A 13,990-nucleotide genomic window follows, 5' to 3' on the forward strand; every position below is an offset into this window, starting at 1 on the left:
GCGATTTTCTTAATAAATGGAAAAATCTCCTTTAATAATATAATTTAGTGTAATACTGCAAAATATTGTGTGGCACCAAAATGTCATAGACAGAATACAGTATTCCAAAGTACAATATAAGGAAATAGACTGGAGATTGTGATATATTACACTGTACGAACAATATTCAACAATTCTTTGGAACAATTCGAAAATAATTTTATTTTAATAGTCTCTGTGAACATTTTCTAGCAGAAAAAAATTAGTTAAAAATAATCTCATATCAAAATATGCCTCTTTTAAGTGTGTTAAGTCAAAATACAGTGAATATTGGATATGATGCTTTTTATATTCGGAAGATTTATTCTAAGTTTCTACTAGGTAACTGCAGTGGCAATTAATAGTATATTAGAAAATAACTTTAATATAACAAATTTTCATCAACCCGTTTCTATTATCATTCTTGAGCAATAATAATAATAAGGTAATATAAACTAAATTCTTGAAACCAGTTATAAATTCTCAGAGCAATAGAATTTTAAGAAGGCAATCAGATTAAAAAAATGAAATTATCTACCTTACATACCAAACGCCTCCATGACATTCAATTTTGTTTTTATTGCAGCAGCAATTTGTATTGTCTTCAATCTCTGATTTCTGGTGTTAAATCGTTGCTTAGAGCTTACACAGAATTCGTTGGACGTAATGTTACAGGAGCAATATCCGTTATGTTGACTTTCGCGATAACTTTGTTTTGATCGATGGACTCTTGATGCGTAGTTTGTTCATGGCGCTGTTCTATTTCAATCTGCTGTAAGATTGCTGCATGTGACTCGCGTGCGCCCACTAAAAATACACTTTCCTACAAAAGAATCAGATGCGTGCATTTTAACAAAACTTTGATACTGTGAATGTATTGAAATTAGAAAAATTGATTATAATAAGGAAATGAAGGAAAAAAATACCCTAAATGTGTAAACTTTGCCTAGAAATGCAAATTCTACGGATGTTGATCTAAATAAAATAACACTTTTACCCAAATTTTATTTTGGGATTGTAGTTTGGAGGTCTATTCTAGTTTGAAATACTTACTTAAGAGTTAGTCGTCGTACACATGTTCGAGCACAAACGTGGAAAGATTTTTATTTTCAGTAGAGTTGCAGCTGTTTTTCCTATTTTTAAAATTATCGTACATTTACATGTACATGTACTTTTTGGGCTGAAGAATCTCAGAGTTTCATGAGATTGCGAAAACGGGGAGTACTTTATGCATAGCATAGCATAGCATAGTTTGACCACCCGTGTGTTGCGTGCGATTGATTTAGACCAGAAAGAATTGCACGAAGAACCATATCATTCTCAGTATGCATTTTTCGGTTATCTAATTCTTTTTGATGATCAATAGCAAAGCTGGCCACGTCCAATGCAGGTCAATTTGGAAGGGATAGGAATGTTAGTCCGACACTTGCTGCTACTAGAGACCGAGGAATCCTCTGCATCATCCACAAGTGTCACAGGAAGGAGTTGTTAGTGGAAAAGAAACTATCTAGATCCATCGAGGTAGGTGGTGCGATCACTGTCATTGCGAAACAGGTAGTGGAAATTCGAGATATCAATATAAGAAAAATCACGAGAAATTAGTTCACCGACACCATTATGAAGATTATGTGCTATCAACTTATCCGATCCATTCGAAATCGCGCGCGAACCATTATTAGATAAAACATACTTAAAACCCCTGACTACTTTATCAGGAAGCTGTACAAAAGCAATTAAGTTTTTGATATTCGATAATCATATAATGGAAATTACGCGTGCGGTGTTCTTAGGTAACCGATTTCACGACTCGAACGCACAAGGATACCTCGTTTATAACACCTCAATATAAGTCCCGGTTAGTAAACGCGTCATTGGTAAGTGTGCCCTAGTGAATTCAAAATGACTTTCAAAAACAACCGCTGTCGGAAAAATGCAACGAGCGAGGCAGGTAAGTAAGCGATGCTAAATTGCCATACAAAACGATACTCAGTATGTAAGCACTTGAATTTACTATACCTGAAACTATGAAATGAGCCAATATAATCCCTAAGTTGATAAGCATTTCCTCTTACTAACGCTAATATGCAGAAATATTAGCTTATGAAATATTACACTTATGATTTTGCCAACTGGCATAGTTCATAGACTTATTAATGACAAAAATATTACAAAAATTCTAACTCATTCATTTTCCCAGAAGACTCCAAGGGAAATTTTCCGATTTTCGTTTCTGTAAAAGATGAAATTTATTTCGTGCCGTGGTGACAAAGGAATGCAACTCTTTTGTTAACTGCCTTGTTTGACTCATTTTCAAACACCGTACGTCCATCAACACAAATCGGTGATTAGAGGAACAAAACACGAAATCCAGCGTACGTCCAAAGCGCCAAGTGCCATTAGTAAATTCGTTTGTAGGTAATTAATTTTATAAAATCCATACGGTCTATTACCGCCGCGCCGACAGCTGGAGGACCTATTATTGCCACAGCGCAATACCTAATTCTTCTGTTTCTGTTTGGATAATTTTAAATTTGTACTTTAAAACACTTTATCATCAAAACCCAGAATGTATCAACATTGTATCAACAAACTGCTGTTAGTATACAAGATATAGTTGGCGCTACAGTCCTACTGGTTCTAATAGTATCTCCGAGCTCGAACATACGCAGACTTACTTGTTAAAACACCATTGTACCTCGAGGTCAATCGGGAGGCGATTATATTAAATTGAAAGAAACATTAGGTACATCAAATTAAAATTCCAGATGGTAACTAGGAGATACACACATTTAAAGATTTACAAGGGACAAACATGAACTGTTTGGTTTTGCTTACAATCATTGCAAATTAGTTGAACCTAACACGAGGGCCCAGGGCTAGATTTCGTCGATTATGCTAACCTCTCCCATAAGACAATCACATTTACTAACAAAGACGACACAAACATCAATTAGACATTTCAGTTAACCAGATGCTGACGAGAACTTCCGGCGTCACTCTGTACCTAGAATGACAAATGTCAAAAGAAAAAATAATGGAGCCATACAATTTACAATTAACATAAAAACCCTTGAACCAATAGAATTTGAAAACTCATGTGGAAATGCATCGTGAGCAGTTTGTAAATGCTTTTTGAGTGCAACGCATGAAAGATGCTGGGCAAAAATAAACATGCAAGCAATTTACAAAAGTGAAGGGTATGTCATCAAATTTAGCAAAGTTTCCGTTTCCGATTTATGATGTAAAGATTATGACATTAATTCGCGATGTAAAGGTATCAAATTCATCGTATTTTTTTTAATAAGCATCGAAAATATTCCTTGAAACGCAATCACAAGCAAATCGGGAACAAAGCTATGTACAAAATACTAGTAGTTGTAGTCTAATGGTACATATCAATGCCATTAAAACTGGATTTTGCTGCTTTGTATGCTAATCGATTTAAAATGGATATATCATAGTGTTGTGGTCTCTCTCTCTCTCTCTCTCTCTCTCTCTCTCTCTCTTTCCTTGGATGACGGTTGAGAGCGACCCGATTTCCTGCTGGTGCTATATGCCGAAGCGGCGGCAGACGAGCGGTGGGGTAAACATGCGGAGAACACGGTCTCGGGTGGTTTTTCTGATTCTAACGCTAGCAGAAAATCTGAGCAAAGGCTCACAGATTAAGAAAAGGTCATTAGCCCATTACCTAATGATCGACTAGCATTTACCCGAATCAGGTTTCGCACACTACATTTTCGTCGCACGCTGCTAACTATATCTAACCTATGAAATGTAAAGAACTTGCAAATGGCAATATCACTACTCGCTACCTTTTAACAGCTAAATTGCGATCGCGTTCAACCACTTCGACTTAACTTGACGGTTGGGAATGAAATGACCGCAAGTTTTGTCCTCGAATAAAGCAAGGAATCAAGGTACTTAGGAAGTAGGGGAACAAGGGGCAAGACGACTACCCGATGCAAAAGTGCCACTCTTCAGTTTTCCATGAAAACGACAAAGAATTTTAATATGCATCAGGTGGTCGTCTTGCCCCTTGTTCCCCTACAAGTACCTTGATTCCTTGATCAATCAGCAAACGTACTCAGATACCGTTAACAAATTGGCTATGCACATTTTTATTTAACAATCAATAGATGTGATAAAGCGAAATAAACAAGGGTTTAGTCAAACAGTTTATACTGTTTTGCACGTACCGTGAAAGCACCAGTCGCCGCGCAGTTCCAGTGGCCGCGCACCCGGCCATATTTTCATTAATTACATAAAATAAAGATAAAAACATATAATTTTATGCATACAGTTCCATTGTTACACTTTTTCTGTTTATGTTAAAGCAAAATAGACAACCAGGCGACGTTTGAAGAAGCAAAGAAAAACTAAATTCGAGCGGGTGATACTACAAGCACCTATAAGACGCCATCTTTGCAAATTGGTTAGCTGACAAACTAAAAAGTGCATTCTTAAATTTGGGAGTTTCTTGGGACGCGTAGCAAAAATATTCCACAAAAACGGATACGAGAAGTGAACTAAACATTTCTTCATATGAAATGCTGCACATTTTGATCGTTGTTGCATTTTTGCTGGTATTTTCGAGTGTGCGGCCATTGGTACAGCTAAAATATTACCTTATCCTATCGCCGCGCATGGGTCTTTGGAAGATAGCATCTACTTATAGAACCAGGAAAAGGTTATGGAGAATGTTCTATTGTACAACAATTTTTCTAAAGAGAGGAATTGTTTTGCATTTTGATGTATATAGAAATATTTTTCAAATATTTTATATTATTTTGCTTTAAAATAACAAATAATAGAAAAGAATTATTGAAAAACATGTTTATGATAGTAAAATTTATAACAACATATTAGCAGTTGAATATAATATAAATGTTTATTGAAATAAATGAGTACGAAAAGTCCGCGGCGATTGAACCATTGGTGCACTGCAATGGAAACGGAGCAAAATTATGTGCGCGGGGATTGGTACATGTACATGATGCACTCGAAGTCGTGTTTTGCTGGTAAGTGGCAATAAAACTTAACAACATTTTTAACATTTTTGTCTGAAAGCGAAATAAAAACTCTAACCGAAAATGTTTATTGCATAATAATATGTAAAAGAAATATTTTATACATGCATTTATGTACCAGCCAACGTACTAAGTGCGCGGTGACTGGTGCTTTCACGGTACAGAAGAAACGTTTTTAAAATAATCTTGTACAGGATATACCAACAATAATTGGACAACGTACTGAATAAACGTTGCACTAACAGTCACACAAATGAATTTTTCGCACACATAATTACATTGTGATGTCTAAATTATCCAAAACCTACTGTATACGTATTTATTAGAAGTGTTAGGAGATTCTCTAAAAGCAGCTTACAGTACGTGGAAAATGAAACTTACCGAATAACGTTTGTTAAGCAAAAATTACTTTCGAGTAGCAATCAATGTTTCAATGTTTGCTTCACAAAATAAAGATTTCTAACGTCCCAACTATACTATGCGCAAATACACTCAAGTCGCTTTTTACGCGCAGGATACGTCCCGCGTAAATCAAAACCGCGTAAAAAAAACCGCGTAAATTCCGAAAACCGCGTAAAAAAACCAAAATTTCGCGTAAAAAAACTGTGGATTTCAACACTACGCGAAAAAATAGACGTTTTGAGCACATCCGCGTAAATTCCGAAAACCGCGTAAATTCCGAAAACCGTGTAAAAAAAACTGCGTGAATTCCGAAAACCGCGTAAAAATAGTCGCGTATAAAAACCGCGTAAAAAGCGACTTCAGTGTATTTCCAAAATAAAGCTATGACTATAGTTTTTTGCAAAACCCAAAAGAAATTCGATTGAAAACGTGTGTTGTCAAAAACGGGAAGACGCTGTATTACAATATTTAGCGATTTTCAGCATGGGAATCGCCCCTCTAGCACCTGACTGACCAACGACAATAAACATAATCGAAAGATAAAGAAACGCAATGAATTTATATACAGTATTGTCAACAATAGAGAACAGAATTAGGAAGAATAATATTTTGAGAATCCTCACTACGTATTTGAATAATGATTATTTGTGGTAAATGTAAACGGTAGATGGGGCATAAACGAGGAACACATCAGAACACATAATGCAAAGCTTTTAATTCAAAGTTTATGATAAGAGAGCACGCAGCAGTAACATATAGCGTACATACGAATTTCCTTTCCCGATCGACTTACCTTAATGGCCTTATCTGAGTAAATGTCCATTTTGTCATAGATAATGGCATGAATTCCAAGGTTTTTCAAGTGTTTAATCGTATCTTTACAATTATTGTCATCGCCCCAGCAGAAAATAATTAACCCTTTTTCTGTTGCCAAATTGACCTGCGAAAAATTAAGAAAATAAACTCTTTAATTTTTTCAAGTCAAAAGAAGCATATCATAACTAACCTGAGAGTGATCTCGCAATAAATCTTCTGTGTGGGCCACGATGCCTAATAGTTCGGTTGCGTACGCGTTGCGCACAGCCATTTCAATCGAATTACACCGTGGATCGTGGTAACTGGGATAGCGACTAGTTACACCGAGAGTTAGGAACATTACCGGGTACAGATTTTGTTTTAGGCGAAGCAATGTGCAGATATCCGCATCGAAACAAGAGAATACGATACGACGAGTACCAGCCTTTTCTAGAACGACTTTTAAAATACAATCAACGTATAAATTGGAATCAAAGTGCAAATCGGACTCCATCCTGCCGTCTTTTAGCTTTTGAGACCACTTTATCTCGATATTGAATCCACAGTGTGGATCAATTAACTCCAGCGCATCGGCTAGCTGCGGAAAGGGTTGATGCTCTTCTAGATCTTCATCAAAGAACTTTGCTTCCCGATTTCTACCTTCTACGACATGGTAGACCTGCGCTCGAGGGAGCAATAATGTTATATGTGCATATGAAACTTTTATGTTTGATATGGATTCAATTGTTGCGAGATTTTGATATCAATTGATAAATGATAATTTACCTTTAGATTTTTGAGCTGCTCTAGGGTCAATTCACGCATTGGTAGTTCCAACATATCGTTCGTCTCAATAGTTGTTTTGCGTTTGAGGGAGACATAAATATCAAAGTCGTGATAAATAACAGGTACTAAATCTTTGCTAAGTTGAACATCAAATTCAACCATATCAGCTCCGTGAGCTACAGCCTTTTTCAACGAGGCGATCGTATTTTCACGGATTACACTACCTTCGCTTGTTTTAAAACTCGTTCCGGAACCGCGATGACCTACGTCCAGTCCAGTCCATCTTTTGTTCCAGTAGCGGATGTAGGATCGTTCCAGATTGCATTTGGAGGATAGCAATGGTGTAACCTTTAGGTATTCAATACGCATCATGCCTAGCGGTCGATGTTTGGTGGCGCAAGTCACTGGAAGCTCCAATATTCCTTCAGAATTCTTAAGAAAGTTGGGTAAAATATAATGATAGCCTAGATGATACGGTGGATCATCCTGTTTCGATCTAGAACTGTAGGCGTAGAGGTCCACAAGATAAGCAACATTCTCAGGTTCAGCAACCGTCACGTTGAAAATGATGAAATCATCAGTATGGTACGGACATCCAAACTGGCTTTGCTGCTCGAAAAGCGGGTTGGGATTCCGAAAAGACACTATTTCGGTGAAAGCATAGGCCTGGTGTTCGGTACCGTTTTCTCGCGTATCATTAGACAATGATTCCTCCAGTACACTCGTTAAATGCTGAGACTCTGCGTTAATGCGCAAGTTCATTGGGGTTATCTAGAGTAACATATAAGATTGAAAAATATGATGGAATTTATAGGCGAAACCATACCTTTACATGAAGCAACCGATTCTTGATACGTTCCTTCACCGAAAAAGGATTGTTGAAAAACTTGAATTGTATTATTGTTTCAGTTGTTAACCATCCTTTGTCCAGTTTAACCGATCCTTCGATATCGCCGAGTGTGTCTATTTTCGCTTCCTGTTCCGCTGTACTCGAAGCGCTATCGCTTGGAATCTTGCGTGGAGTAATATGAGTTTCAAAACGACGCACGTGCACATTCTCACTGATGGGGTCTATTGAGCATATCAAATACCTGTAGCTAACAGCAATGTTATGAGGTAAAGCAATTTCTAAGCACCAAACGTTTGTGTTGTCTGCGGGAAATTAAAAAAAACAATTTGTTTAATTTACCTACAATACCAATTCGTCTTAACATTTTGTGAAAAGGTCATTGTGCCGAACCCACAGAGTTCAAAACACAATCTTGATTAAATATAGGGTCAGCTGGGGCAAGACGGGTCACCTAAGGAAAGTACCCGATGCGTTTTTCTACGCATTCAATTTTAACCCACTTATCATTTATTTAGATGGAGTCACTAATAATCTATCCGAAAAAATCAACAAGTCCGATTTTTCGAGGATCATATATTTTTTGTGAATACATTTAAAAGATATGTTATTTTAAGCTCTCAAAAAGTACGGAGCAAGATGGGTCAAAATGCGGGGCAAAATAGGTCACATAACAAAAAGCGATTTTTTTTTATCGAAAACCTTTATGAATTCTTTACAGAAACAAAAATTATTCATTGGTGTTGCAGAAAAACGACTTACATGTTTCAAAATTGGCGACAAAAATAAACAAAACAAAACAAAATATAAATTATATCAGACAAAAAGTGAAATGTTGGAAAACTAACCCGGATTAACTGTTTTGTGGATAAAATATACGCCGGGCCAGCTAAAAATAGTCATTTACAACAATAAAGAAACTCAAAAATACAAATATATGGACAAACATAGGGTGCCACACAAGCTTTTTTCAATGTGACCCATCTTGTCCCTGTTAAGCTGGTAGAACAATATACAGGGGTTAGACAAAATGATCGGGACAGGCAAAATTCTGATGAAATTCAAACGGCCATAACTTTTACAAAATTGAACATTTTTAGATGAAACCAATTGCATTCGACGGGGAAATTTTCCTAGTTTTCCAAAAATATTTCAAAGTTTGCAATAGTCAGCGGATACCGGAGATACTCCGGGTTGTCTGGGGGTATGTCAAAAACTGATGTTTTTAATCGACTGTATCTTTTTCTGTCATGGAAATTTGTTAATTTTCATATTTTATCCCAAAATTAGATTTCATTTCCAATCGATTAGCCGAAAAAGAACGAAAATCCGACGAGAAACAACCGAGATATGACCATTTTAGTCAGTTCTGGAAATGTTGCCAGTAATGTCTTATCTTTATGACCATTTTAAAACATTACCAAAACCATTCCAATATGAATGTCAAACTTCAAAAATTGACGAGGGTTGAAAATCCTGAAGTTTGACACCCATTTTGACATGATTTTGAATATTCCTTGAAACGACCACATCCGCCGGGGTACCTAGAACCTGCTACAGGGTTGCCATGGCACGCTGCGGAACTGTTAATGCTTCCAGTGTCAATGGCTCATAAAATCTTAACGTTTGATGCTCATATTGACATGGTTTGCATCATGTTGCATCAACTTGCCAGAGCAATAGATGTTACTAGTACTGATTTTACAAAAATGGCCGTAACTTGGTTGTTTCTCGTCGGATTTCCGTTCTGTTTTCACCAATCGGCTGGAAATGAAATCTAGTTTTGGGATAAAATATGAATATGAATAAATTTCCATGTCAGAAAAAGATACAAGCGGTGAAAATCGCTTGAGAATCAGTTTTTGACATACCCCCAGATAACCCGGAATCAATGTTGCTATTCATCGATAAAAGTACTGATTCGGTTCGAAACACACTCAAAGGTGATTCCATAACGTCAAATTCTCTGGCAATGAAGTAATTTGCGGTTTCGTCACTAACCAGAATGACATTAGCTGAGGATCGGTTATGTAGGAGTGAGAGGGGAGCGAAGAGTGGAGGAGAGGATCCGGGAGTTTGATATTTGATGTTTTTGATATTATTCCTACTGCAAACAGCCTCAGCGAGGGCCTCAGCTAATGTCAAAAAATCCTTATATGTGTGCGTGGTGGAATACTTCATGCTTTTCTAGCTGAGAATTATTTAATGCGAGTGAGAGAAAAGCGAATTACCACTCACTCTTTTTCATGCAATGGTTTGATCGCTAGTGATACCAATCAAAAACGAATACCTCGCATTTTACTCATCGCGATGAGTAGCTATGATTTATCAATTTTGGAAAACAGGCAAAAGCGCTATCGGATATTGAATTATACCGTCAAAAAAACATGTTCCTAACATTTATGATGGTTTTTGAGTTCGACTATTAGCACCTGAGATACTTGGAATACACATTATAAATGCACTTCAAAACATCAACGTTCTTCTACACCCAGAAGACTTTTAATCTCATAAAATTATTTTAACATGCTTTTCATAATTTTTCAACATTCACGTTGAGTGCAGCATAAATCTTTTTTTTTATGACAATGACAAACTCAAAGGATCAAATTTTGAACAGTAGTCGACAATATTTTTATTATCAGCCTTCATCGTTAGTCACACAAGAAGAAGATGTATTATTTTTCATAGCTTCGAATCTTCGAGGCACCATTAATAATAATAATATTGCACCAGGTTTGCATTTCATTGAAACTAAATCTTGAATCCATTTTGTTTGTCCGTGTGCCGCTTGTAGTTACTGGTTGTGTATGGCGTTGCAAGTATATGTTGACGTTTGACAAGTTCATAATTATTATATGTGATAGGAATAACGTTTTATATTTGAACGAGCAATACTTCTTTTGTAACTTGCAAAAAAATATGTTTGTTAACGTTTCATCGCAAAATACACTCTCGGTTGGATGACAGCGATTAACGATGATTAGCGATGAGTGTGAGACACAGATCCCGAGCGAGTATTTTCGAGCGTAATCAATTCATATTTTGCTCACCAGTTTTTGCGTCGGCGATTCATCGCGAGCAATCAGGATACGATAGAGTTGCCAGTTGATAAGATTTAAATCGCTGATGAGCAGGTGATGAGTCTTCATCGTGATGAAAATTTGCAACATTGCCCGGAATATCTCCGGTATCCACTGATTATTGCAAATCTTAAAATATTTTAGAAAAACTAGAACGATTTTCCCGTCGAATGCAATTAGTTTCATATAAAAATGTCCAATTTTGAGGAAGTTATGGCCGTTTGAATTTTATCAAAATTTTGCCTGACCCGATCATTTTGTCTAACCCCTGTACATGTTTATTTAGAGCACACAGAAAACATATTGCTATTTTTTATGCTGGCGAATCGTTGGATCTGCTTCGTTTTGTATCGTTTCATGTATCGCGTAAGAAATGCAGCGATTTTACATTCAGTTTTTTCTATCGAAAACGGGTAAGAGATAAGCTACGAATTATGATGATTATGATGATTATACTTTACTACGTACGGTTGCAACGTACGTTACTTTAGGTACGATATGAAAAAATCGTTGGCTTGGATTAAGCTGAAACTTTCATGTTAATGCAATTGACCTATCTTGCCCCGTGACCCGTCTTGCCCCATCTTACCCTATTTCATATAACTAACATTAAAAATGCGATGCAATTCAACGAGGTCAGGATACCACGGCTGGGTACATTTTTTCTTTTTGTTTTTTTCTGAAGTGATAAATAATATGTATTTACTCTCGTCCTGAGTAAAAACAAACTTGTATTTCTATGTTAAATCTGATACAAAATGCAATTTATTTAAGTAATTTAAGTAAAATTTTTCATTATTTTTACGGTGCATTAAAAGTCATATACTTTTCATTTTTTAAATCATGGAAATAGTCAATTTTGCATTTTTTGTCTTTGAATTTTAATAAAAAATGACTTTGACGAGTATCATACCTTCTTAACCTTCCTAATGCATTGGGGTCGAAAACGACCCAAGTTTTGAAATTGCTCTCATTTATCCATTTTCAATCCGAATTTCATTTTCTTTACCGCGTTTGAACGGTATGTGCCAAAACTGACATCCAAAGCATGTTAGGGAATATTTGATGAATAATGGCCACTTTTGCGTCGGTTCCGGAACATCCACTACTAGGTCCCGGGGACATTTTTGTGCTTTGAGATAATTCATTTTGCGGCACATCAAATCACATTGGGTTGATAAAATAAGTCTAAAGGAAGTGCAATGGGGACATTTTGGACCCAAATGGCCACTTCACCTACGGTTGCGGAACATCCGGTACCCGGTTTTTGGAGACAATTTAGAATTTTAGAATGATTTATTTTGCGGCACGTCAAATTACGTCACCTTGATAACATAAGACTATTGTAAATATGATAAAGAAATTTTGAAGGCAAATGGCCACATCAGTACCGGTACCGTAAGATCCGGTACCTGGTTTCGGGGAACATTCTTGGACCATTTCATCATCGGTTCCGGAACTGCTGGCAGTGGATTCGTAAATTTATTCAATTTAAACAAATTGAATCATTTTGCCATCAAACAATACATGGTTCTCCGAGATTCGCAATTTCGAAAGAGTGTCCTGCAACCGCAGGTATTGGAAGAATATCAGTAGTATAGGTACCGACAGTCTTGAAATTGATTCCGTGTAGTTTCCGTGGACAACAAGATGGATCGGGTTAGGCATCCTGGAATCAATCTTTTAGGACCAGAGAGGATCTAAGATAAAATATAACAATATGGGTAATAAAGTTCCTGCAATTGATCCGGTGGGTCATTTTTTGATATTTCAAATTGTTCTGATGGTTCTGCTTGATAAACCAGATACATATTATTTTTGCATTGCCAAGAAAATTTGCTATATTTTCATAAAAAAATGTTTATTCTATGATACTTGTTCCAAGAGGGAGGAATTATTGAAAAAAGCTATATTCGAGAAAACAAAAAAATTTTCATAGCGCCCGCAGGGAAAATTGGCGATTTAGATTTTTTCAAACAGTCTACCAGCTACAAGCTAAGCACATTTATATTGTTTTATGTAAATCTGAGATTCTTTGGTTCAAACTATGCAATTATTTTAAAAATCTCCTTATCGCACTAGCATTATGCACGACGGTTTTGCGCCGTTCGTTGTGGGCGGTTTTACCCCCAAATGACCGATGTACACATTTCACTATTTATTTCAACAAAACTGTATGAACAGTCACCTAATTTAGGTACTGTCGGATGAAGACAGGATCAGAGATGCGCTATGGGTTGGATTTACTAAAAGTTTTAACATTTTGAATGAAATAAACCCTAAGTTCTGCGGGAGCAAAGTTATAAAGAAACGAGACGATTATAACGAAAAATCTGTTTGCTGTACATGTTGCTGTACGATGTACGATGTTGCTGTACGATGTACGATGTTGCTGTACAAGGTATTGTAAAATATTGCGTAGGCATCCAGTAATATGACTGTCATCAACATTTGACACCAATTTGAGCAAGGCCCTGTAAAACCATGATGGGCGGTTTTATCTCGCCGGGCGTTGTTACCCCGTCTACCCTTAAATTTTTTTGCTGTGGCTCTTCTAGATGGCGCTGAAAGCTGAAAGCTGAAATTCCCCCACAATACTAGTTTTCAAAAGTAAGGAAAAATCTGAAAATTTCAAGTCTCTAGCTCGTTCCGTTACTGAGTATCGAGCTTTGTAAGTATGCCGATGGGTTGAAAACGACCCCAATGCACTAGGAAGGTTAAATAATAAAATGAAATACCAAAATCCTACTTATAGCTTTTACCGATTAAAAAACCTGTCGTGCCAAGTCCGTTACAGGCGAATGTACATATTACCCACATTTCATTCCTCTGCCGCTCGGTGATAATTTAATATGCCACATGTCAAAGCCCGACAGCCGACAACAAAGTGAACAGTCAAGTGGATAGCGTTCAACAAATTAAACCAATTTAGACAATGTTTGTGCGGCAAAACCGTCTCATTCGCGTCTAGCTGGACAGAACGAATGGGGCGAGATGGGCCACCGTTTGTTTGGTCAAATTACATGAATAAT

At 36.7% G+C, this 13,990-nt stretch overlaps 1 protein-coding gene across 2 annotated transcripts in view; it reads right to left on the reverse strand.

The window, feature by feature from the left end:
* Positions 1–218: 218 nt before the first annotated feature.
* The window catches only part of LOC128739949 (glycerophosphocholine phosphodiesterase GPCPD1), a 33,649-nt gene continuing 19,877 nt past the window's right edge, over positions 219–13,990 (reverse strand). For both annotated transcript variants that reach the window (XM_053835450.1, XM_053835449.1), the window contains 5 exons: positions 7,855–8,180; positions 7,029–7,799; positions 6,454–6,921; positions 6,241–6,387; positions 219–841 (listed from right to left, as the gene is read on the reverse strand). In XM_053835450.1, coding sequence (XP_053691425.1) covers positions 662–841; positions 6,241–6,387; positions 6,454–6,921; positions 7,029–7,799; positions 7,855–8,180 — 1,892 coding nt within the window. In that variant the 3' untranslated portion in view covers positions 219–661. The remainder of the gene's footprint in view (positions 842–6,240; positions 6,388–6,453; positions 6,922–7,028; positions 7,800–7,854; positions 8,181–13,990) is intronic.

This window comes from Sabethes cyaneus, chromosome 3 (assembly GCF_943734655.1).
Source record: "Sabethes cyaneus chromosome 3, idSabCyanKW18_F2, whole genome shotgun sequence".
Classification (NCBI taxonomy): domain Eukaryota; kingdom Metazoa; phylum Arthropoda; class Insecta; order Diptera; family Culicidae; genus Sabethes; species Sabethes cyaneus.